The sequence below is a fragment of the Gallinula chloropus genome (genome assembly GCF_964237585.1).
Source record: "Gallinula chloropus genome assembly, chromosome: 6".
Taxonomy (NCBI): domain Eukaryota; kingdom Metazoa; phylum Chordata; class Aves; order Gruiformes; family Rallidae; genus Gallinula; species Gallinula chloropus.
Window position 1 is genome coordinate 28,596,989 of NC_140091.1, and position 25,866 is coordinate 28,622,854.

Genomic DNA, 25,866 nt, shown 5'->3' on the forward strand with positions numbered 1-25,866 from the left:
TCTTTTTGCTGTAAAAGCAAAAATACTGGTGCCAAGTCAAAGGCATATATATATATATATATATTGTTTGAGTCTGCAGTAAGCTCCGACCTCTCCCTGCAAGACAGACAACACTGCTGGATCTCACACCAGTAAACAAGATGTGGGGTATAGCTCTTCGTGAGACAGACCATGCCCGGGCCAGGCGGGACTGACGTCCTCTAACAGCCTCCTCAGCAATGGCACCATGCAATATGGCAAAATACTTCTGTACACTGCTAAAACTCCCTGGCCCACCAAAACAGTGTTCTCAGCACACAGGACAACTTACAACCCAGCAGTTTAAATTGGCTGCAGTGCCAAAACCAGTGATCCAGAAACAAGACAACAATCCCCACCCCTTCTGTCAAACACCAGCTTAATATTTACTACTGCAGTGAAATTGAGGCCAAAACCAGAGTCTCATTTTACCATTTAGAAGACTTAAATGTACTGCACGCTGTATTTAAACACACCTAACACCAAACTTTCCTGCTCCATTTTCTTTTTACACAAAAAAAATATCATTCTCTGTAGTCCATTTACTGTAACACACAATAATTGCTTATGCTATAGTTCATACATTCTTGAAATGTCAGCTTTTCCAGTCTACAGCATATGGCAGACTATTGATGCTTTTTTTTTAATTTTAATTACAACCTAGTACACTAATAGAGTTAAAGCAGAAAGGTATAGCTTTCATGTTCTCAGCAAAGACAGATGCCAGTATTTCCTTTCCTTCATAATCCTGGAATATGTCTAATTGCTCATGAATATGCAAACTAAACTATCATGATTCTTCACCAAATGCTGCAAGTAATTTTGCCTTGCTAGTTGAGCTGACAGAATTACGAGAGGTAGTTTTTAGTTACTATGCAGGGTGAAACAGTACATCATATTTTATACAGTTTGGAAAAAAGTGTTTGTAACTGATAATCAGATAGTTGCAGAGATCTACAGTTTACCATCAATACGTCATACGGATCTCCAGTGATGTGACACTTTGCTCACACTTCACCCAGGACTTGTTTATGCTCAGGCTGACACTCCACAAAGGTATATTCTCAGCAGCTTTTTAAGATTAATGTGGAATTCAAGTGACAGTAGCAGCTGTATGTTCAGATTCTTTGCATTTCAATACAATGAATGTAAAAACTTGCTTCTAAATTCCACTAAAATTTTTAACTTCTAAACAGCACCTGCCTCTACAGCACCTCAAATGGTGACTGTTTCAAGGAAAATATTTTACACAAAGCAACAGAATATCTCAAATTACCTGTTCTTTAGCCAAATAATCTGCCAGGGTATTTAGGAGCTTGTAGTATACTTCAAACCATGGTAGGTAACTAAAAGAGAAGGTGAAAAAGCAATTTATTAAAGTATCAATGTATTTTTTCCAGCACTTATAAAATACTACTGCAATTAATCTGATTTGCATTTATTTATAATATTTCTACAAATAGATAAAACGCATATAAAAACCTTTTCCCCACAAATCAATGGTACGTCACTGATAGATGGTAACAAAGACACATATCTTTAAGCTGACATCTGCTTGAAGTTTCATTAAGTGTTGATTAGCTCATAATGCTTCCACCTCTCATTATTTTAAAGGCACCAAAAAAAATCATTTTACACATGGCCAAATCACATTCCCATCATCTTTAATTGTTACAGCTTTTAGTAGTTATGCTATTTGCAATACTGAAACTCTGCATCCTCTTGTACCTGGTGGACTGCCACAACCACTGTGTCCCCAGAGAATGAAAAACAATTTTACCTGGGCAGACCACGTACCCCATATCTGACAAGAGGTGCAATGCTATGCCACAGTATGGATGTCACATTATGTGCAGGATTAGTGGTCTCCCTATAAAGTCATTTCAATAGAAAGAGATAGATTCTCTAAAGAAAAGAGCATTCACCAGCATTGTAAACACACAGCACATTAAGACATGAATGCTTAATAGACTTTAACACAACTCTGCAGCCCATATGCATGCAATGCTCTCGCAGCATGTTAAACAGAAACCAAGATAAATAAGACATAACTGAAGAGCATGAGAAAAGAAACACACAGTGACACCAGTTCCATTTCTGGTCATCTGTCAGAACAGTTACCTTTAACAGTGACATCATCAGCAACCACATGCTACAGAACTTTCCACAATCACTATTTACGACTACGATACAGGTGCAATAAATCTGCTCAACTGAACAGCACCAGTATAAATTACTCCTTATTTACAAATGACACACCTCCTCACGTCTGTTAGAATTTTATCCCAAAGAACACTTCCAAAATGGTCCCGGTGTGGTTAAATGCCAGTTGTTTAAGCTTATAAGGAGGGCTAGGAAGGAAATAGAGCCTGGAATGTTTTTCCTACATTTCATACCCATATGCAACAATACTACACACTTTGTTATTCGGTGCAGTGTAAATCCACGGACATACTTTCAAGGCATTTTTTAAAAGGTTTAGTACATGCTATAGACAGACCTTAAAGCGTCAAGTTTATGTATTTCAGGTAAGATGCAGAACCAAAGTGTTTTCCCTGATAGGAAAAGGAAACTTGTGAGAGGAAACCCCGTCTGGTAGAGAAGCCAAGTCTACTTTTGTGCAGTGAGTCCAATGAAGGGTTGTGTTTTCTTTGTAACACCTCTGTTCTCAGTATGCAGCTGCCAAGGCTTTAGAAACAGATCCTAATTCTTCAAGGCAAAGAACAGAAGCAGAAATCTGTACACAGCTATAGCTACACATTCACTAGCAACCTTACTTATAATTCCTTATAAATGCTTAACTGCTGGTTCTTTAACAAAAAGGGGGGGGGGAAAACCCACAGAAAAAAAAGTCATGCCTTTACCCTTGCCAAGCAGAGGGGAAATGGAGGCAATGATTTCTGTAATGCCTTTATCACACTACCACACATCGTATTGGCTATCAATCAGAACTACATCAAACTCTTAATGCTCACAGACATTTTTAGTGCTTGGCATTGCTGGCAGTAGTTAAGGTGTAACATTATTGCATTTGCTTTTCAATATATTCTTATATAAACATAAAATTTACTTCACTGTTCCTGCATAAGGCCACTCACTGTTTAGAGACATGACCACTGCCCGCCCTCGTAACACACCCATGGTAACAACACCTGCAACATCAGATCTTGAAGCTTTCTTCCACCTAGGACTCCTGTTCATTATCTTCTGAAACTGTGTGAGGCTGGTTTTACATGGCACTGAAAGGCAGCATCGATAGGCAAACTAACTGTCCACCACATCCTTCAGAGCACCTGCAAATGTCAGAGCTGTGGAAGCTTTACCAGCCCAGAAGTACAGCAGGGACCCGAGCACCATTCTGGCACTTGGTCCAGGGCAAGCTACACATTTTTATAATGCTGCACAAATGGGTTAAATTACCTAAAAGCCTTCTGCTCTCCTCCTATCAACTTTGCATTAGTAGTCTACAGCACCCCAGCACATTTTGCTGTAGAATACTCTAAAAACTTATCTGATCATTTGTATTTTGTAATAAGCATATAATCAGCATTTTATAAAAATAAATGCTCCTAGTTCAATAAAATATTAAACCCATTTCTTTCTCACGTTTATGATCTCAATTCACCTCCTAATGTGAAAAGGAAAAATTAAATACAATTTTCAAGTCTATGCGTAAAAAAGGTCAAATTCATTATTTGAAATCAATGAACCCTAGCAGAAAGCCAAAGGAGATTTTTCTTTCATGCAGCATGGCATGCTGACCGGTGTCTCATACAAGAATTTGTTTCCTAAGCAAAATCAGCAAAAACATTTTTATGTTTCTGTGTAACAAAACTGCAAAGAAAAACATTGTAAAAACAGACTACTTCAACATAGTTTAAAAACGCCAGCTTCCTTTCTGAGCTGAAAGACTAGAAAATTAATTGTTTTAAGCCTTATAACCACAGACATGAGATTAATAAAATTCCAACATGGCTCTTAAACCTGAAAAATTAAGGAAATGAAAGCAAGTACTCCATTTCGTTATATGGTATGAAACGAAATGCCACTCAGCCCTGTCCCTCCGTTTTTTTCCCCACATCATCTTCAGTTCTTGAAAGGCATGGGTTAATTGCAGAAATTTTTCCTCTATATTTTTAAATAGCTTGTTACTGCAACAAAATATTATAAATATCTACTGGAAAGCAATGCATCACGCATTTGCTAATTGCTACAAATTCATTATAATAAAGAATTGTTCCATTTGTTGTTTTCATAAACAATAAAGAGCATTTGTGTGTGTGCACATACAATGCATCTCTGCATTCAGAAGTAAACATAAACACAGGTTGTGTTTGCTCACAACAAACACAGCTATCAGGTGCTTTTTTAGATTCTCAATTCAAAGAGCAAATAGTAGCATCCTCAAGGCTGTCAAGCAACACTTTTCTCCTCTTACATCACAGACTTATTTTGCTAGCACATGTATTAACTATTGTATTCATTTATTTGGCCTACTCTTGTAAATAGCTTTATCCATAAATGAACAGTCCCATGATACAGGCTTTATATTTGTATCCCGTTCATCACGTTGGATAAAGCACTCTGCATGGCGCTTGCACGTGGGATAGCTACAAACCAGAAACAATACACATAAAAGAATCTTAACTTGGCCAGTTAGCAATTCTTGCAAAATTATTTAATATTTATTTAGCACAGTCTGTGTACAAAGTAAGTCTTTGAGCACACAAGTGTCCACTGACATCTGTTAGGCCGGGTGACAGCTTTGTTCAAGTCAGTCCAGAAATGCAATGTCCACAAAAAATAGTTTTGAGATGGCTGAATTTGTAACAGAGGAGACAAGTAATTTATCACTCTTAACTCCAACCTGACACACTAGTATGTACCTTAACAACAGATAAAATCAAAATAGAAGTTCACTACTAGAAAGACCTTACCATCATACTCACATTCATTCAATTATTTATGAGCAGTGCATTTCATAATTAATGAGCTCTCTTACAAAAACGCCAAAAGGCTATCAACAAAGCCACTTCACAGTGGACAAAACAGAAGAAAACCAGGTCTCTAATTTTCAATTTGAATGTATTTAGAAGCCTAAACTTCAAATAAAAATAACACAGGTTCTTAAGCTATCAAACCATTATTGGGTTTTTTGCTTCTTTTTCTGTAATCGTACACATTCCCTTCCCATTCCTCATGTAACAATGAAAAACTGTTTGAGAAACAAGCGCACAAGTAAACACACAACAACCTCCAACAACATACAACAATTCCCCCAAGGTTGCCACTAAACATTTCTCCTATAATAAAGAAAACCAGCAACGCACACGCAATGTTGTTTTAATAGATATGTATGCCCTGGTTCTTCATTTAAAAGTACAGCCACTGCCTGTCACGAAAGCAAGCGCCCCAGATATTTCATGGTTAATTAAAACCGTACTTAGCATTTTCTTTTAATCCAAATGAGCCACAAGGCAGGAGCTCAGACTTTCATTCAAAGTCACGCATAACCCTTGTTGCCATAAGTAGACTTCCACCTCACTGCTGCTCCTACTAGAGCTCTGATAAAACTTTTACATTCATGAGTCAAAGGTTAAATAAAGGAGAGGAAATGTTTTCTGTCAAGTAGTCAGGTAACCACTAACAGTCCTGAACTATCAGCAGGAATCTAACTTCTAGTAATCAAATAAAACTAAGGAAACTGCCTTTCCGTAGCTAAATGTCTAATGTCTAGGGGCTACTTTTCTGTCTGGAAAATTGACACAAAATGTGTAAAATTGAAACATTCTGCTTCTAAGGGATTTGCCTAAAGGAAGAGTGAGAAAGCTTCAAGCGTGGTCTGAACTGAAGAACTACAAAGGCTTACCACATAAACCTGTCTTCCTTATTAGAACATTTCATTTGGAAACGTAGGTGACAATTTTATAGTCATAAAATTAATGAAATCTAAGACTGAGCATTTTAATGATGCATTTTGCGTTCCACTGGATACATAAGGTCAACCTCAGAGTCCATCAACAGTTTCAAGATTTTTAACAAAACAAATTTCATTCAAAGTCTTTGCACTTTGTACTGGAACCATTCAGGTACTTCAAAACCAATTCCACATAAACCCAGAAAGCATTATTCCTATTGCAAGCAGCAGTGGTACTTAGAAACAATACCCAGGAGAATTATTCAAAAGTGAACGCTGAAGTTTCTACTGTGCCACTTTAAACCACAACTGGCAAAACTGTTATTTAAATTGAAATCTAAAAAGTAAATCTAGAAGAAAAGAACCAGCATAGTATACAAACACAACAAGGTATACTGCATTTTTCCTACTGGGGTACCCCTTGTTCCTCTGGGGCTGCATTAGCTCAACAGGTAACAGTTTGTGGAGAGGGTGACGCAGCAGGATTCACTCAGAGAGCTTCACAAAGCAGCAAAACCTTGCACAGAAGTCACACAAAACTTCTGGAGAATAACCCAAGATTTATTTTCTCTTCTTAATGTGGTTTTACACTTACTGGCAACTTTGAATTTGGCAACTAAAGCCAAGTTTTGCACATTAATTTTAGACAATACTGTATCACAACTAAGTTATTCAAACATGGCTGAGACAGCTACCCTGGGGGATTTTTACCTCAATGCATAAACTTACAGAGAACTTGAATAAAATACTCTGATTTGGGAGAAAATTCTGTTTATGTAATTCTACACATGTGTATAAAACATTAACAAAATAAAAAAAAACTTACAGAATAATTTTTATAGATACAAATATATTTGCTGTCTCAAACTTCCCAGCAAAAAGCAGAACAATGTAGCTGCAACTTCAGAGACGGTTTCTTTTAATTAGTGTTTCAGATGAAGAATGAAGCATAGAGAGAAATCCAATAAATTACAAGGTTCTAATCTTAGCAGCAGCTTTAGGTTGTTGGTGTAAAACCCGAAAAGCAGTAGTTTCTTCAGTTTTTGGTTAAGAATCCTGTCCAGCATTTCCATGGTTCAACACCATTTCTTCAGCTGCCCTGGCATAGGTTAACACAGGGCCTGGTACCCTCCACAAAAGACATTCACAAGAGAAGAGTTGTGTCCTGTTCCTCACTCATTTTCTACAGCATTCTCTTCTCACTGTTTTGACTGGTTTATTCCTGCTCTTCTTTCCAGAGATTCTTACTTAGGTTTTAACTACTTTTGGCTATTTCATTTAGATAATTTCTCTGTATTTGCTTGTTGTTATTAAAGCCCCAGTCAGCAATCTCAGTATGTTCACCTTGAGGTGAACATACATGTATGTGCATCCATAGATGTGCAGTTAGATATGTGTTTATATAAAAGTCTCTGACTGTTGTGCACACGATCTGTGAGAGACAAGGAGCCTGAACGGTTTGTGCATCTGAGTCATTATGTGTGTATACACACAGAGAAAATAAATTTACGCTATTTGGATACATGGAAGACAGCAAGTGTGAATGTGCATACACAATCTTGATACGTGAAGACAGCATTCATTTGTTAAGATTGCTTTGATTGTGGTTAATTTAAGACCAACAAACATGTACAAGGGAAAGCCAGATAAAATGCCAGAAGAAATCTGCTTGTGAGTCCTTTTTCACTTGGTCACTTCTAATGGATCTTGGATTCTGAGCAGAAACCAAACTGGATACTAAAACACATTGATGGAAACACTGATGCATTCTTTCTGAGCTAAACAGAACACACACACACACAGACTGGGGAGAAATGAGCTACCAAGCTTGAAGTACAATGCTATGAAGCTAGTGTTAACAGCACACTGCACAGTTAAAATCCTCACAATGAAAGCTATGAAGGCAATGCTCTGATCAGCTCAGTGAAAAACTGTCGCTTGACACTTATCATTCTCAAAGTTATTTTGACAAAGTAGCAGACTGCTGACTAACCTCTAGCTGATGCATGCCTGTGGGGAATTTTTAAAAGAAATACCCAGTTTTACATGAGATGAGAATTTGTGTTCTTTGCTATGCAGCACCACATACAGTAGGTATATAAAGGTGTATACTTGAGGGTGTGTAACCAATCAAACATTTATTATTATACCATTAGAAGCCAGACAACATTAGGAGTACAAGTAAAACCTTTTGTTTCTAGCTTGATGAATTGAAAAGGTAACTCAGAGAAAAGAAATGAAAGCATACACGTACATTCTCTCTCAGGGCCTTAACAAGATGTATCAAAACAAAAGGTATCAGAGAAAAAGGTTAAGTATTATACACTATGAAATCCTGAGAATTAAATCTTTCCAAAGTACTATTAAAGAATTATTACCAGGATCACAGAAAGTCTATTGCCAGAATAAAGTATTTTTCTTTTGCTATTTCCCCTATATGGTAGTCTTTTTTTTCAATATTTATAGCAAATATTTCATTTTAATTTACTTGCCCAAAAATTATACAGTACACTGCCTCTCAACATTAATTTGGAATCAGTTTAAAAGCTCAAAAAAGTCCTTATGTGGTACTTTCAATAATTTTAAGTCCTACTCTACAAGTTCCTATGTTGTTCAGTCTTTTTCTCCTCTCTGCATGTTCTTTTACTGATACTCTTTTACAAGTTGATGTTGGGTTTGTATCCCTTACTCATGTTGTCTATCCTAATGACATCTATGACTGCCTGACTGTCCTGTTGTCCAAATACCTGATACTCTGCTTTTCTCCATAAGCTTCCAAGCTTACTCTCTAAAATTCTCCAAGTTGCCACTCTGCTGCCAACAGGTTTGGCTCTTTTGCAGTACATGGTTCCTCTTCGACCTCATGTTTGGGGATTCTCACTTTGAAGGTAATTATACTTCAATCTTCTTCTCACATTCTGCCCAACTGGATGTTTCCATTTCCTCTGTGGACATTACAGGTTGCTAGGCTCTTAATTGAAGTGGCAAATTTGCCCTTAATTAAAGCACTCTGCCTTTTAATTTAATTAATTCATTTAATTAAAAGTGGTTTAGGACAGCTAACCAATTGTTTTTTTCATTACCAGAACAATCACTTTATGGGAGAAGAAAGAAAAGCAGAGAGAGAAACAAAGTACTTCACTGAGGTCAATTTCTCCATCATCAACCTATCTTCTGCAGCAAAGTGGCATGCTCTTTATTGAGAATTATCTGGCACAAGCGTTTCTTGTATTAGATATATTCTGGCCAAAGAACATGGAAGATATCCCCAAAAGTCCTAATTCCAATGAAGCCAATACAGAATAGTGCACTTCAGTGTTAAATTGACTCATCAAAGATCTCATTAGAAAGCAAAAAATATCCACATAATATTCAAAGCCTCTAAAGCTACAGTGTATTGTTCTCTGCTTTTAAGCAGAAATTCCATGTTATTTAAACAGAATTATTTAGCCTCAGACAAGAATACCATCACATGGGGCCTGGGGCTATTTTTCACATGGAATCAATGGTAACACTTCTGCAGAGAAATGTTATACTTCTCTGTCATGCTATCACTATCAGGTGACTTGCAAAAGGTATTTTTTTCTTGTATTTTTATGTTCTTATACCAACTTACCTTAGAATACACAGGCAGACCTTGCCTCCTGATGTCAAACGGCAAAATCCAAACCTTTGCTTACTTTCAATGTCGGTGAGCACAAAGGTAAAATGCTGTCCTACTTGGTTTTGGGACACCCTGAAAAAAAAATAGATACAGAGCATAAAACCACTAAATCACATAATACATGAGTATCTAAGTCATTAGTCTCAAGCATTCTCACCCTTGTTCTCCTTCTCACCCTCCAGGCTGCCTGCTGTACCCCTCACCCCTCCCCTCAGCACAGAAGAGCAGCTCCTTCCTTTGACCATGCCTCTGGCTGCCACCCCAGCCCGGTGCCCTGGCTGCAGTGTTCCATGGTGTCTGGCCAAAGTCTGAGCTGACAGGGCATTTCATAAGGTCTTCTCCTAAGAAAGGCCCCAAGCAGTGCCAGATCAGGACTGCCACAGGTTGTTGGCTTGCAGCACACCTCAACAGCAGAAAACAGTAACAAAAACAAAGGTTTAACACTCTACTAAAAAGTAACTGTCATAATACAGGCCTGGCTTAAGACAGCCTTTGGAGAGCTAGCTATCCTCCCCGCCCCTGCTCTGCTTCCCCATCAGAACAGCTTCACTGGTCAAACCCACAGCCTTCTCACACACCCACACACATCTTCCTCCCTTTGTTGCACTACACATTGCCCAACAAACAGCTAAGTTCATTTTACAGTGCAACCTTGTTCACTTCTAGAATCTTAAAAGCCAGAAAATAATCAAGACCAGACAGCACAAGAGCTAAAATAGTAAGTAATATCTTCAAGACTGTACCCACTTGAGACAGCATATGTTTACACTACATTTCCCTGCCTGATGTTCCAGCTCCCCTCACCCTCAAACTCTACTCAGCCAGCAGCCCCTCAGCACTCTAGGCTAACCCATTTTGCTATCCGTTTCTACCTCCCCTCCAGTGTCACCTCTGACTCCTTGTACTCATCTCCATGTTCCCATCCCAACCTCCACTCCCGACCCCTCACTTCCTGCTTGACAGTATGAACCTTTTCCCAGTTTCTATTTAAGGAGAAATGGCATCTTCTCTGCCATGACGTGCATCGTCTCCTTCGCACTCTCAAGCCAGACACCTCCTTCTCGGGCAATCTGTCAGCTTCAGACAGAGGATCACTGAGAGCACAGGACATGCCTGCTTCTCAACCTGGCCAAATTTTAGTGATCTTCATAGAAAATGCAAAATACCTTCCATGTAAGCATTTTAGAACACAAATAAACTGTATCTGAAGTTTACTCACAGAAATACGTATTACACTTTTCCAAAACATCCCAGAGAATCAGATTTAGGTAGACTTTTCAGCCAGCAAAAGGCACCGTGTGGCACAGAATGAATCACAGAGTAGTTTGGGTTGGAAGGGACTTTTACAGATTTCATTAATGCCAAAGGAAGACAAAGTTACGTTGGGGTGTGCATGGAGATTTGCAGATACAAAATGTAGGCGTTCTACCTGTAATTCTGATGTCCTCTGGTTTTCTCCCATTCTCACATGGCCTTCCCTAGCAGAGTACCTAAGGACCTGCTAGTAAGCTCTATGATTAATTTGTGCCATGGGTAGCTCCTTCTCCAAAGCCGAGATGAAAATGAATTCCCACAGAAGCTTAGAGCCATCACAGATCTCCATGTTTTCCAATTTAAGAGTGCAAAACATTCCTTTCATTTATCCCCCGCAATATGGGTTAAGTTTTGTTGTGATTTGTTTTGGGGCTTTTTGAAAGTCCATCAAAATAAAATATAAACATTTTCCCATAGGAAAGAATAAAGTAGAAGATGATCAAAGGGTGAGAGAAGTTACACAGGACACATGGACCTTACACTGCTTAACACAGATGTGACAAAACCTTAAAGGTTCGTTAGGCGATACTACTACCCCATCATCACCATCCACTGACCAGGCGACACAAAAGCCTGCACTGAGCATATGTGACATTATAAGACAATTTTATTTAGGTAATTAAACTCAAATCATTAAGCATTTTCCTCACTTGTCTTCAGTAGCCTAGCATGCTCTTTAAACACAGTGAATGCTCACTGGCTTTCACTCAGTCTTCCATTTTTCAGGTCCTGCACAGCCAGCACGCTGCCTGTGTGCTTTACCTGATACAACCCTCAATAACCACGCGCCGTTACTCCCCTGCAAATCATGCAATTTGCTATTTCACACCTTTGCATTTTTCTCTTTATTCCTGGGAGGAGATTGCCCCAGAAACCTGCAGTATGGCTTCAGTACCCCTACACACACTGTGGCAACTCAGCTGTGTAATGTCAGTAGTACAGCGACCTCAGCTGCCTTCCACTCCCACCCTCTCCCTCCTCTGCTGTGTCCCACCATTAGGGTTGGAGCTTTCTGAAGCCACAAGTGGCTTTTTTCTCACCCGACAAAACACCTGGCATGGGCAGGGTGGGGTTCTATGCACCATCTTAACTCAAAGAGATCATCAATATTCACAGAAAGCAATTAACAGATGCCTATCTGTGCAGGCGTTGCTTTTGCACATGTACATCAGGCAAATGACTACTCCATCACTGCTTCAGAACAATCCTTTCACCCACAAAACTCACATCAGTAAGGAACTCTTGCTTTCAGTTATTTGCCTCCTCCCCTCTCAAAGCCTGAAGATGAAATGGGAAAATTAAAGCATACACAAAAAAGTCCCTAAAGAAAACCACTTTAAAAATGAGATTTAAATTCTGATATTCTCTATTAAAAATAGCCCAGCCAAGTTATGAGAGTTCAGCAGGAGGCTATTCCAGTGCCATCTCACCACTTCCAACTCAACGTCTTCCCTTTGCTTAAGAGAGAGAACTCTGTGTTTCAACAGTAAGTGTAAATCTGGCCCAGCTTGAAAACTGCTTCCCACAGAGTTTAGAAGGAGATATAAGCAGTGCATTACAGATTTTCAAACTGAGGAAAAACTCCAAGGCTAAAACCAAACCTCCACAAAGAACCCCAAAGTTTGCATTTGGTCCCATTTGCTTCAAAGAACAGCTAACAGCAGCCAGTGACCATCCATCTGGACTGTGTTCTCTAATCAGATTTTTAAATACTGAATTAATTTGGGGTTTCTAATTCGAAAGCTCCACTTCAGATCTGGGGGCAGCAAAGATGCCTGCTTTTTTCAGTCAAGCTTCTCCTCCCACAGCAGGCAGCTCCTCCTGGCACTGCTACTGAACCACAGCAATGATGCCTGGCATCGTTCTTCCTTCAGGTGAAAATCAGCACTGGTGAAACGCCATTTTCACGTACCAGAATCCCCTACACAAAACATTATCTGCTCTTCCTACTGGGGCGCAGGACCAACTGGCCAAGCTCCACCAAGCTTCTGGTAAAGCACTGCTCTGGTAGGCTGCTGCTTCAGGAGAGTGACTGACCTGTGCAGGCAAAACCATTCCCAGCCATCACTGACCTTCTCACTTGTCTCTCTGCCTTGCTTCTGACTTACTTTCAACTCCTGCCCTGCATGCTTACGTTTAATCTTAGTTTAACAACAATAAATCACTAATAGCAAAGAATGTGTGTAACTGCTTATTAACCCTGCAGAATACAATAGCCCCTTTCAGGGTTATTACAGTTCACTATAGGAATAAAAGCAGTTTTTAAGAATTTCTAGGTATATACCTACACAAAGCAGAAAAGGCTCTTTGGTACCTGTGAGTAGGTAGAGTCATTTTAAAGATTTTTGTTTACACTACAGCTCTTGTTCAGGCCTCATTTTAATCAGAAAGCTGATTAAGGCAGGAATTAAATCTCTTCTTCAAATGAAAAAAAACATTACATTTATCCCTTATTCTCAATTAATTGCTCTTCTTCGAAATTAATCTGTTTAGGACACAGATGATGTTTGAAATCATTTTTTCTTCAAATTTCAGGAATTTTCAAAGGGGTTTGAATTTCAGAGATTGTCAGAGTTTATTTTTTTCAGTGAGTTTGAAAAAATGATACATTTTTGCTTAAGAACACAGACTTAGATGAACTTAATTTTTAAGAAAATAAAGTTATTATTCAGGCATCATTAATTACAAGGTGTCACATATATGGACTTGACCAATGTAACTAAATTATACAGTTCTGACTAAAGCTTTGGCAGCTGCTAACTAAACCTGAAAATTTCAAGTGTATTCCAATCTCCCAATCCGATGCTGGATAGCAAACCCCACCAGTCATTCATCCTAATTCTCCCCCGATCAGAGAACAGACTAGAAACAATTTAAAGCAGGATTCTGAAAAACTGATGTTAAGGTAGTGGTACCAGCTGATGGAGAGACTAGGTAACCCTAGATTGGGCCATAGCCTTCAACTAATTGCTATCCCCAAATCTAAGCTTCAGGAACTACATTCTCCATTTCCAAGCCCACTCCATGGTCCATGATCCATGGCTCAGGCCCGTTGTGTGGAGGGCTGCTTTGCTCCAACTAAGCTACCTGACTTGAGCCCTGCTTCCAAGAAAGCCCAATCCCTTACACATCAGAAAGAAAAAGAACTGGAAGAAAACCACAGAAGATATGAAAACCTACGAAGTTACCACCAAATAAGAAAACTCCCACAACTAAAAACAGAGTTAGCTTATAACTGGGGTTATGTTTTTGAAACAACAGAAGTATTAAAAGAAACCTCTAGTTAGTACAGAGTCTCACTGGGTGTATTTAAGCCACAACACAAGCTTGCTCTGTCCAGGGGCCCTGGCCACAGTACCTATCCCAGGGTCTACCAAGGCTTCCTCATTGTGTCTGGGTCTCCTGTCAGAGAGGTCCACTTCTGTACACACATGGAAACCAAATAACCCGTGTTCAAAACGAGTAGTTACATTCTTCAATGGTGCACAGTTCAGGCTGCAACCTGTCCTTAGAAAGCCTTCTCTCTTACATGTACCTTTGCTATTACATATGCATATTCCATAACACAATGAGATAACAGATGGAAAGAACCCAATTGTATAAAACTGCTGCTGCATTTCTGAGTTCACCTTGCAAACTGACTAGAATGACTGGAATGTACATGACATGCTGTAATTATTTACCTTTACCTGTACAGCCTGAAGTACATCCTCAATTATTTACTTTTCACTCTCAACTATTTATATTGAAGAAAAAAATTTTTGTGTAAAACATCTTATAATTGTCTTTCATAAGACCTGCAAACCCAATGATGTGCCCAGCCATTGTTCTGCACTTGTCGTGATGACAGTGGTGTTTCTGCACACAGGCTTTTACCAGAAATACCAACAGGAACAGGAGGCTGAAAATTATGTCACTCCTATCACTACTCATTGACTCTAATAGATTATGAGGTAAATAATATGCACAGTAATTTCCCATACTTGAGCAATATCCTACTGCTAATAAGAAATCTTCTACAGCATCAGCAGTAGAGCCACTTCTTACACTCCAAAATACAACACGTCCCTGCGATCGGGAAAATTAATGAGGTACCTATCATTGTCTCCATGCTGATCCTACAGGCATTTACCAAAGTGCCTTAGATAAAAAGCCATGCAGGCTACACATTCAGCAGAAGAAATGCAACCTAAAAGGGAAAAGACAGAGGAATGGAAGGAGAGGGGGGAAGTATTTATGGCAGAGACAAATGAAACAGATTCAAAGCACAGATAAAATTGAGGGGTCAAACAGTGATGTGGCACAATTTAGGACTGAATTTAAAATGGGGCCAAAAGCAACAAGAAGAGAATCTGCATGCTCAGTAGTCATCATCCACCTAAATAACTGACGGATGCAGAGATTGAGGTGTGGGCTCTCAGCAAAGTTATACCTGAGCTTTGGGCTGAGACTGAAAATACAGAAGACCGCTGGAGAAAGAAAACAGAAGAAACCTATGCAGAATATGCATCAAGGATCCAAGGAGCAGAAGAAAGGATAAGTGGGTTTTCTGATGTATTAGTATTAGTTTAGCAAACACTGAAAGGAAATTAAAATATCTACATTCTCAAATGTTAGATCCTCCAATTCTGTAAGAAAAGAAACAAAGAAAGGAATTCTGCAGCAAAGGGAACTTATTCGTAAGTATCTACAAGCAAGCTGATGGAATGGAATACAGTTATGCCATTTATTAAGCCTACAATCATTAAAAAAGACACAGATTCCAGGAGTAAAAGCTTAAGAGTTTCTATGATGCAATTTGTTCCTTAACCCCTTCAAAATAAAATGTATGCCCTAACCAGCAGTAACAAAATCATGTGCTCACTTCCAATGAAAAATTATATGTAAAACTAAAAGTTAAGTCATGGTCAAAACATTACATGATTGTGCCTTTTCTGGCTTGACTTTTAGTTTCAATGTAGTGGGAGTTAGCTATAACTTTTTAGTCACTGTTCACAGTAGGTACTTTTGATAATCGAAATGAGTCGTGTACAGCTATTTATAACATCGGCGTGAAAGATTAGGTACGTATGTCTGGTGAGATAACGTAAGCAGCATCAAATAGGAAGAACCAAATCTGTATCTCTGTCTGTGATCACTGTAGCATAGGGGATAAAACAAAATCAAATATATGTTCTTATATCATTCACTTTTCAATACATTCACTAATTACTACAGGTGAGGTGGAGAAAAACAGAAAATCTCACCAGAATGCTTTACCAGCACTGCAATATTCCTACTTCCATCATTTTGAAGAACACATATCTCCTACTTTAATGAGTTCTATTTAGCTAGTTAACAGACCACCACTCCATTCCCCCCAACTCTGCTGTACAGGTGGAACCCAGAAACAACGTACAGAACCGTCATGTTCTTCTTATTCTAGGTATCAAGTGATCAGCACCATCAGTGGACATTATCACTGTTGCACTGGTAATTTCCAGCTCTTACTAGGATCAGCTATTGCTTGGTTTATGTAAGTATAGTACAAAGGATACAGGTTTAGAAACTATGGGCTCTGAAGTACAGTATGTTCAATCAATAAAACCAATACTTTGTGTTTCACGTCAATGAAAGCTTTCTGCACAGAAATTGTCACTGAAACTGCTTATAAGATACTTGGGGATATGAGGTGCGTGGCCTGTCATGAGCCTCTAACTAAGAATTTTTATTTTTTTTTTTTCACCAGACAAGTGAAAAGCACATTTCACAGAATCACAGGATTGTAGGGGTTGGAAGGGACCTCAAGAGATCATTGAGTCCAAACCCCCCTGCCAAAGCAGGCTCCCCCTGCCAAAGCAGGTTCCATTTACAGCTGGCCAAAACCTAAAATGCTAGTCACATCTCAAACACCCATTGGAATGAATCCACACAAAAAGGAGCTGCAGCAGTGGTTTTCTCACTACTTGCCAGTTTAAATTTCAAACCCAAAAATAAAACTGAGAAAGAAGAAGAAAACTGAACAGTTTTCTTTTAAAACAGCAGTGATATATATGTACTCTATAGAAAAATGGCTGAACTGAGTTGTAAGTGTACATACACCACCAGGCCAGTAAGTTGTCCACAGACAGCTTGCCAGTAAACAGTCGCCTGCTTTCTTGAATGAGCTTCCAGTATTTCTGTCTTGTTGCCCACAATAGCTCTGCCCCACCTCCTTGTCCATGCTCTTTTATTCTCCCTTGATGTCTCACTGCCTATGTTCTCCCACAAATCCCCTAAAACTCAGCTCCCAGCTACACAAGAAGCTGGGAGTGCAGTGGCTGATTTAAAGATAGCACAGTACAGCCTGAGCATTCAGCAGTCCAGACCCAACAGGTCGCGTTTGTGCCCATCACCAGGCTCTGGCAGCTTCCAAGAACCTCTCTCCTTCCTCTGCCCAACTGCCAATTTTTATGAAATCTGTAGGAATTTTGCACCTTTGAGAGCACTACTTTACAGTCGAGTATGAGGCCAAGTCAAAAGGCATGTCTGGGAGTGGGGCACTGGTGAGTATTAAACAGACAAATAACAAACATCCCCTAACTTTTTTTTTCCTTGGTTTTTTTTTTTTATTCTTTCTTTCTTTTTTCCCCTTTGGATACTCAGTTAAAAGACATACCTAGCTATGCTACAAATTCATGTAATCTCCCAATTTGTTGGTTAGGCGTATTCACCTCATACAAGCAGCTAAGCATCTTCTGAATTTCTCAAAAGAATAAGTAGTTAATGCAAGATGAGTTATTTGAAAATAATTTTTTGCTGCCACTGATTATCTTCTTGCCACTGGATGGCAGCAACAGAACCTCACCTTTTTCTGTTATCCTCAAATTTTATTTCCATTATTCATCTCCATCACCAATTTTAAACAGAATTCTGTACATATCTTAAGCACATTAAAGACTTTAATGCTTTAAAGCCAACACTGACAACTGTATTAGTTCAGTCATTAAAACAGCTTAAAGGACAGTGAGCTTAACCAGTTCAAAACCCAAACTTAATTAAATTCAACTACAAAAGATTAAATGAACCTAGTTTACTTCAGAGAAGTTGTGTTTATGAAGCTTTTCATTTTGTCAGTATGTATTCTTGCAAAGCCACTTCTCTCCTCTCAACCCAAACCATCTTATACTCTACTGATAGTAACTTCTTATATCCAGTAGATGCTTCTCATCTCTGAGTCTCCATCTGATGCCAATGTTCTGAAATCAGCTCAGCCAGCACACTACCTGAGTGTATCTTTCATTAATTATACAAATCAACCTTCTAATTCAACCTTGCTGATTTGGACAATATGAGTTTTCTAAACTGAGTGAGTACAATCAATTAAATTAATTATGGTTAATCATTTTGACAAATCTAAATAAATACATGCATTAATAAAAATGTTTTATATGAACAATGTAAATGACAGGCAGCATTACATGGAAGTCACACTATAACTGATGCCAGAAAGGAAAGGGCTAATTAATTATAAATAACAGTCCTGATTCTTCTCTAAGAAAAATCAATTGCATATTCAGTTACTTCCATGCAATTAAAGTCTTAATTTCTTTGAACTCAAACAACGTATTTTCAAGTACTGTTCAGTGAGTATTTTATACCCTGGTGCACCACAACATTTTTTTTTTCCATGATGCTTACTGTTTGAAGGAAACTATGTTCTATCCTTGTATTAACACAGATGGTGTTTACAATTATAATGGACAAAACTGGGAGCTGGAACATAGCTCTACCTTGAGAGACATATCCCTAAAATTCTGAAAAGGTGGCATTTTGGTTGCATTTTGCTGTAATAATTTCCTACTAGTGATTTCATATGTACTTGAACACAAAGGACGTGTTCTTCTCATCTGCAGGTGCAAGTTTAGGGAGTACAAAATGTTTTCCTTGTCTTTAAATCTTTCCTTACAATTATGCTAAATAACATTTTCTATTAACTACTTTTAAGTAAACTGTAACTGTAACACATACCTTTCAACGTCAAAAGGAAAGCAGAACTTTGGAACGCTGTTCAGCACTTCCTGTAAATACAAGTAAAAGAAACAAAGTTAGGATTCTGAAGAGGCTTTTATCTGTATTTGCTAGCAACTGCCCTACAGCTTGCTTTTAAAAAAAATATCAAAAACTACTCATAACAAATAATAAATTCAAGGAATATATGATTGCAAAAAATACAGCACACGTTCCTGGACTGAAATAATTGATTATTAAAAAGGAATTAAGTTTGTGCTTTGGCAGATTGCAAAGACAATGCCATAGAAGCCCCAGGAGGGAAAGGCCTGGCCTGAAGGGTATTAACACCCTTCACATCCCCGCTGGGATTCCCTTCAACAAGGCCATATGGATTTTACAAGAAGCACCACACCATATGGGTAAGCCACGTCTGCTGCTACTTGTACCACAGACTAGCCACAGGGACTTCTGACAGATCCTGGCTCAAAAATACAAATGTTGTTTCAATTAAAATGCAGGCAGAGAAAAGGGAATGAAGTTGGCAGCAGAATGAATTACAGAGAGGTATAACAACTCTATACATGTTCCATAGTCAAATGCTGAAAATGATGGAAATCGTCTGCTGGTCCAAAGGAGAGATTTATACGATTAACTCTTTGGGTTTCACGAGCAAGCCTCGCGTTTCATAAAGGGAAAGGGGTGGAAATCCACCAGATCCACATTCGTCCCACAATATGAAAGGATAATGTCACTCTTTCTTACAGAACTTTATTTAAGCAGCTGTTTAGTAGCAAATAAAATGTGTTAATTAAAATATAAAAATGCTCTAAACTAGTTAACATTTTTCTTTTTTTAAAAAGGAATTACCAGATCAGTTAGCAGCAAATATTAAACAATGACCTTACAAGATCCCAGAAGAACAGGTTTTATTTCCTTGCTCCCAACTGGGAAAACAAACCCTCTGAGAAAATGCTTCTGCTAAGAAGAAACAGTCAGCACTGTTGGTCAGCAAAGCTACAGATCTCCCATTCAGTGGCAGACACACTGCTGCACGCACGAGTTACCGTCCCCACAAGGTGTGACCTTCCAGGAAAAAGCCAGTTTGGTGCCATTTTCCAGAGCTGCACATGGGGTTTTAGAACTTCATGTTAGGACTCTACAGCCTGAACTCTCTGTTTACTGTATGTTGAACATTCAAGTCCCATTAGGGGAAATCCTGTATTTAAATTCCTACACACCACAATCACTGTTTACTTCAGACCTTTGACTGGCTCAGTGGACAGTGTAAAACACAAAGAACCCATGCAAGTCATCAGAAAGGGACAGACAGATCAGGAGAAAGGAGCCTCTGAATACAACATAGCTGCAAAATTTTAGAGGTGTATGATGCACCCCGGTAAATCAGCACACAGGACAAATGGCAACGTCACTATTCCTAAGTCATATGAGAGAAATCTTTCTAACAATTACATTGTCAGCACAGGCAGAGGAGGATATCAAAGCCACATAGTGTGCTTTGAGAAAGGTTATTAACTTAATTATTAACAATAGCAGTATATATAATACTCTCCCAAAGAAACTGCTCGGGCACTATCCTGACTGCCATGAGTCAGGACTGTCTGTGGAAGCCCGAGGAGCAAGACACAAACAGAGCAAGTAAGCACTTTTATTTCTGTAGGCAGGAAACAAGCACACATGATGCTGGTAGCCGTAATAATTAACAAAAGAAAGCGAGCAGAACAGGCTCATCTAAACTTTGAACTCAGATATTTCCTAAATGTTTCCAGTTAGGCTCTTGCTTCAGCCTCATAAAGCTTGTTTTTCCTGTTCCAAAGATATAGTATTTTATACTCTATTTAAATAGTCTGCACCTATTCTCACACTATAGGAAGTCATTTTCTCCTTACTGCTGAGGATTTTAATTGCTGCCTGGTGAGCTTAGCACTGAGTCAGAATTGGGTATGGAAATGTATTCATTTATGTTCCCCGTTGCATTCTCTCAGAATAAATTATCACACAAGAAAAAGAAAACAAAAACAAAAAAAACCAAAGGTATTGGCTCAATATTTTGACTAAGCAACCTGAAAATTATGGGTATGTTTTGCAGCGTTTTCCAGGCTGAGCTGCAGGCCGGTGTTTCCCCCAGCTCCAGCCCTCCCCCAGCCAGCACACGTGCACACAACTTCTGCAGAGCAGCCTCAGCTCGCTTCCCAACTGGCAGGAGCATCCCTCAGGGGACAAGTCTTTAAACCTCCACACTCTTTAAAATTCAACCAGCCAGCAGGTCTATAGACTGGTGTATAAACAGTATAGACAAAAAAAAAAAAAATCCCCTCTCAGCTTATGTCAGTGACAAAGCAGCTCAGCAGTTGACTGCTGCTCCCCTGACAGCATAAGCTGGGTTTACACAGATCAATAGATGGAAGTCCTACCTAGCTTCCAGGGCTCAGTTTGCTCCCTTAATTACAGGTGCTATTCAGATTTTTAAAATGGAAGAAAACAAGATGCCCCCAAGATGCTCCTAGACAAATTTAAAATGCAAATGACATTAGATACACATTCAGATACGCAGTCACTATTAGTGTACAGCTACAGTTGGTACTTCAGTAACCTCTATTGAGTAAAATTTGGGCTTTCTCTCTTAGTGGCTCATCATTTTCAAGGATCCATCACTCCGCCAGGACTTCCTCTTGAGTCAACATACAGACTCTCAGAAGATGAATAACCTATTTATTGTCTTTTATTTTTATAGCTTCATAAAAGTATGCAGTTTTTTCTGAAGGTTGTACAAATCTTCAGGAAGCAAAATACCCTTGATTCACATCTCCCATGATTATTTCCCCCTCTGGTTATCACAGTATTAGTACTTTCAGAAGTGGTCACTGCGCCATACAGTAAAAAAATTGTATATGGGGGAAAAGGATAATGATGTTCTAAAGAAAAAAAACTCCCACAAGTAAAAGATTATCTATTTGCTTTCAAACACCAAATAATAACCTGCAGTTGCATACACAACTGAGTTTGATCATTAAGTTATCCTTTAACTATCTCATTCCTTATACAAGCTCCACAAGAAAAAAAAAATCATAAAATACACGTGAACTACAGCATGCCACTTCACTCCCAAAAAGTTTAAACAAACCTGGAAATTTCTCTATGCCTACAGCCCAGCAGCAGAAATTTGCACTCTAACAGGGCATGGTCCAGTGGGTTTATTAATTCACTTTCCCCAATTGTACTGCACAACTTCAGCCTGGCCTGGTCACCCTCACTGGCTCTACAGTGAGATGACATCACAGAAGCCTAAAAGGTAAGATTTAATTAGTGTTCCTTGCTGATTTTGATGCCCATACAGCCAATTCTGTGTATCATCATTTTATAAAGCAATGTAAAATGAGGTGGAAGACACTTCCACACCCATCATACACACCAGTTTTCTGGAGAAAACATCCTAATAACTCATAATTTTACCCTTACATTAAACTACAAGTTAATCATTTCAGTTGGGTTGAAGATAAACACCATATTCTTTACTAACTAGAAAAGGGTTTTTTTAATATATTGGTAAATATTGTATCACAGTCAATTGATAGAATTGTATGAAACCTTTGTGGCTGTCCAGCATACATTTTGGAGCACAGCCATTTGGGAGGACACTCATTTCTTTTTCCACTTGAGCAAGACAATGTGATCTCACTACTGATGGAAGAAGGTTAAAGAGCTGCTTCTATGGGGAAATTGCACCAGATTTTTTTTTATATATATATACACATATATATACAGAATCAACTTATTAATATATCTACGCAGGTATGAGTGAGTTTTTTCACTTTTACTCGTTTCAAAAAGCTACTTTTTTCTATGTAAATGAGGCCTGATGATTTGATGAATTGACAGAAATTAAGTTAATGGCTTAATATTACACTACTGAAATATTTAAGCATTGAAGCTTAACCTGATTCATTTCCGAGGTTAGAAGGATATGGAAGCTATTCATCCTAGCTTTTTTTTTTCCTTATAATAATACATTCTGCAGTTTGCATTTAAGTAGGGAGGGAAACGAATCTGATTTTCCTAAGTGCATCCCTGTGCAAGGATTGAAAACCTTTCCTGATAGGAGTACTTCCAATACCCAGACCACTGAACCACTTCATAAGTAGCCACTTAGACGCTGTTACCTTCCAACTATCTCTGTGCTTATCTGCAGCTTAAGACTGATCCTCAAGTAGACAGGTGGGTTCTCCCCCAGGTCCATTCTACCTATGGAAAGAGCACCTCTGGACTAGAAAGGGAACAGCCTTACACTGAAACAGTCACACTGTGTCCATTCTAGATACATTGGGATACTCAGGGAAGAAATGGCCTACATAAAACAGACAGTAACACAGATAATTTGAGTTATTTAATTACACAATCCAGACCAGGTTACCAAAATCATTCACATAAATAGCACTCAAATATCTAAATATCTATCTACCTATCCAGCCATCCTCATCTCTTTATTCTGAGGGCAGAAATCAGCCAAAAAATATCAATTAAGGGAGCACAAGTAAGTGGTTGTTCACTAAGTTACAAAACACTTTTGCACTGTCCTCTCACTATCCTTACTTCAACTGCTTTCTTTCTCAGTAACAGTATTTTTCTGGCTTTTGTCTTATTTCTCTATTTTTGTGAAGTCTTTTTCTCCCTGCCCTTTTTCACTGAAAGGGGAAATTGTCTTTTTAGTGTGGCTTATCTCTGTCATACCTAATTTGTTAAACAGTTTCCTTTTTTTTCCCGCTTGCTGACCAAAGCTACTTGCTATTCTATTTTAGTATTTCATTTGTCCTTCAAAGCTTATTTTCTTCCTGCTAGAACTTCCTCTCCTTACCGACCTCTTTTTAAATGTCTCCCCTTGAAACACCTGACTGCAGGTATCTTTTGGTTCTTCTTGCCAGTTTTCACTACTCCAATCTCCATCTTCAACTCCAATGTCCTCTCTTCTTCACTCTTAACCCAGCTTTCTCTCTGATCTCCCTTTGAAGACACCTATTTCACCATCCTATACCAGAGCTTTCAGTCACCCTGTGCACAATCCAAACATACCAACAAGGAATCTACTTGAGATTTAAGATGGTCATGACAGGCATTTCTGTTTCAAACTAGTGACTTCAGTGGGAATATTTAAATGCTTAAAGTTAAGCACAGATTTAGGTTCATTCGTAAATCAAAGGCAGGCTGCTTAGCATCTTGCAGGGTTGAGCCCTTCATCATTATGGCTCAATGAAGGTGAAATTCTAATGCTGCCACATAAAACAGTCGATGAAAAGGCAAGCTCTGTCCTCACCACTGACTCTTCCTTTTCCTTCCTCTGAAGCCACGCACACCCACAGCAGGGACCCATGTGAAGCCAGCAGCAGTAGTTATATTTCAAAGATGTAGCTCTTACCTCCGCTGAAAATCTCATCAGAAAATTGTAGCAAAAATAAAGAGAGGGCCAACTGGTTTGAATAATAAAAAAAATTAATCTTAGATTGCATTCATGGAAATCCAAAGGTCTAAAGTATGGAAGTCATTATCAGGCCTCTGTAACTATTTTTAACCTTTATATGTCTCTTTCCAAAGTACATCACTCAGTGAGTAAGTACCTAGGAGTTCGGCATGATTTTTTTTAAAAAAACCAACGGAAACAAACAATTAGCTGCTTTCTGAACACTTAAAGCTAATGACTTTAAGAAAGACTAAAACTCCCATAAACTGAGCTGTGTGTGCATTCCTACAATCTTAGATTGTTTTGACTCACCAAACATTCTACTTCACTGCTGAGAGCAATTTCTGATCACCATTTAGTTGGCTAAACTGAATAACGTTTGGCTATACAGTGTTGGAATCTCTATTTGTTCACGGCACCAGTTACAAATAAAGCATATTTCAGCCACAGTTGTCTGACACAGTCAACTTTGAGTCTCTCTATGCTATAAAATAACGAGCTCCAGTTACAAATAGCAAACCTGTTAAAACTCTATAACATTCAGCACAAGTTAATTTACCTGCGTTAAAAAAAAAAACCAAAAACCAAAACGCCACTCCCCTAAAAAAAGACCAAACCAAGCAAAGAAACACCACCATCACCATGCCCCTAAAAAATGCAAATCAACTTTCCTGAAACCCATCAGAACAACATAAAAATTGACAATGCCCCCCTTCCACACAAAAGTTTCCATTAGACTAAGTGTAGATTGCAATGCTACCATCCACCCCTATTACTGGCGAGGCAAATGAAACCAAGAGAAACAATACCCCGCTGTACAGCTTTAGAAAGCACATAATATTTGAGTCCCATGCACCAATAAATAGCTTCCCCTTACTTCCCTGACTCATGTCAGAGACACCATCATTCCCCAGGCAACATCAGAGAGCTGGGAAAAACAGGAAATATGCTCTTCCGCCTCCACTCGTGAGATTACTATGTGGGCAACTTTAACTTTTAACATAGTCTTTATTTTCTTTAAGAAAGTTCTACAAGAATAGATATGAAAGTATGACACAGTTTTCTATGACCATGCAGTAGGGAAAAAATTGCCCTTTATTAATACACATTTGCAATGACACCATCTCTGACAGTACATGGAAACTCAACAGAGAAATACAGGGAAAGTAAATATCACTTTCAAAATCCAAATATGTAAGTCTTTGAAGGCCAGGTTAAAATCCACCTGTCACCCTGCACAGTTAAAAGGACAGCATTATTTCTTTTGCTCAAGATGTGTTAAGATTTTCCACCACTTACAAAAACAGCAAGACTGGCAGCAAGACTGAGCACCTCCTGCACATCCTGTTCACGTGCCATTTCTCCAGTGGTGAAAAAATCACCACCACAACATAAAGCACATATTAAAATGGGTTCTTATTTGTTTTACCTGTTAGCTTTATCATTCCACATTGGAATATTCCAATAGCTCAGGACAGAAATGAGCCTAATGTGTGAAATACCTAAATCTAT

At 38.7% G+C, this 25,866-nt stretch overlaps 1 protein-coding gene across 2 annotated transcripts in view; it reads right to left on the minus strand.

Moving 5' to 3' along the window:
- The window catches only part of DENND1B (DENN domain containing 1B), a gene marked incomplete at both ends in the record, with an annotated part of 149,910 nt that overhangs the window by 75,395 nt on the left and 48,649 nt on the right, over window positions 1-25,866 (minus strand). For both annotated transcript variants that reach the window (XM_084266475.1, XM_084266474.1), the window contains 3 exons: window positions 1,295-1,364; window positions 9,552-9,671; window positions 18,903-18,952. In XM_084266475.1, the coding sequence (XP_084122601.1) occupies window positions 1,295-1,364; window positions 9,552-9,671; window positions 18,903-18,952 (240 nt within the window). The remainder of the gene's footprint in view (window positions 1-1,294; window positions 1,365-9,551; window positions 9,672-18,902; window positions 18,953-25,866) is intronic.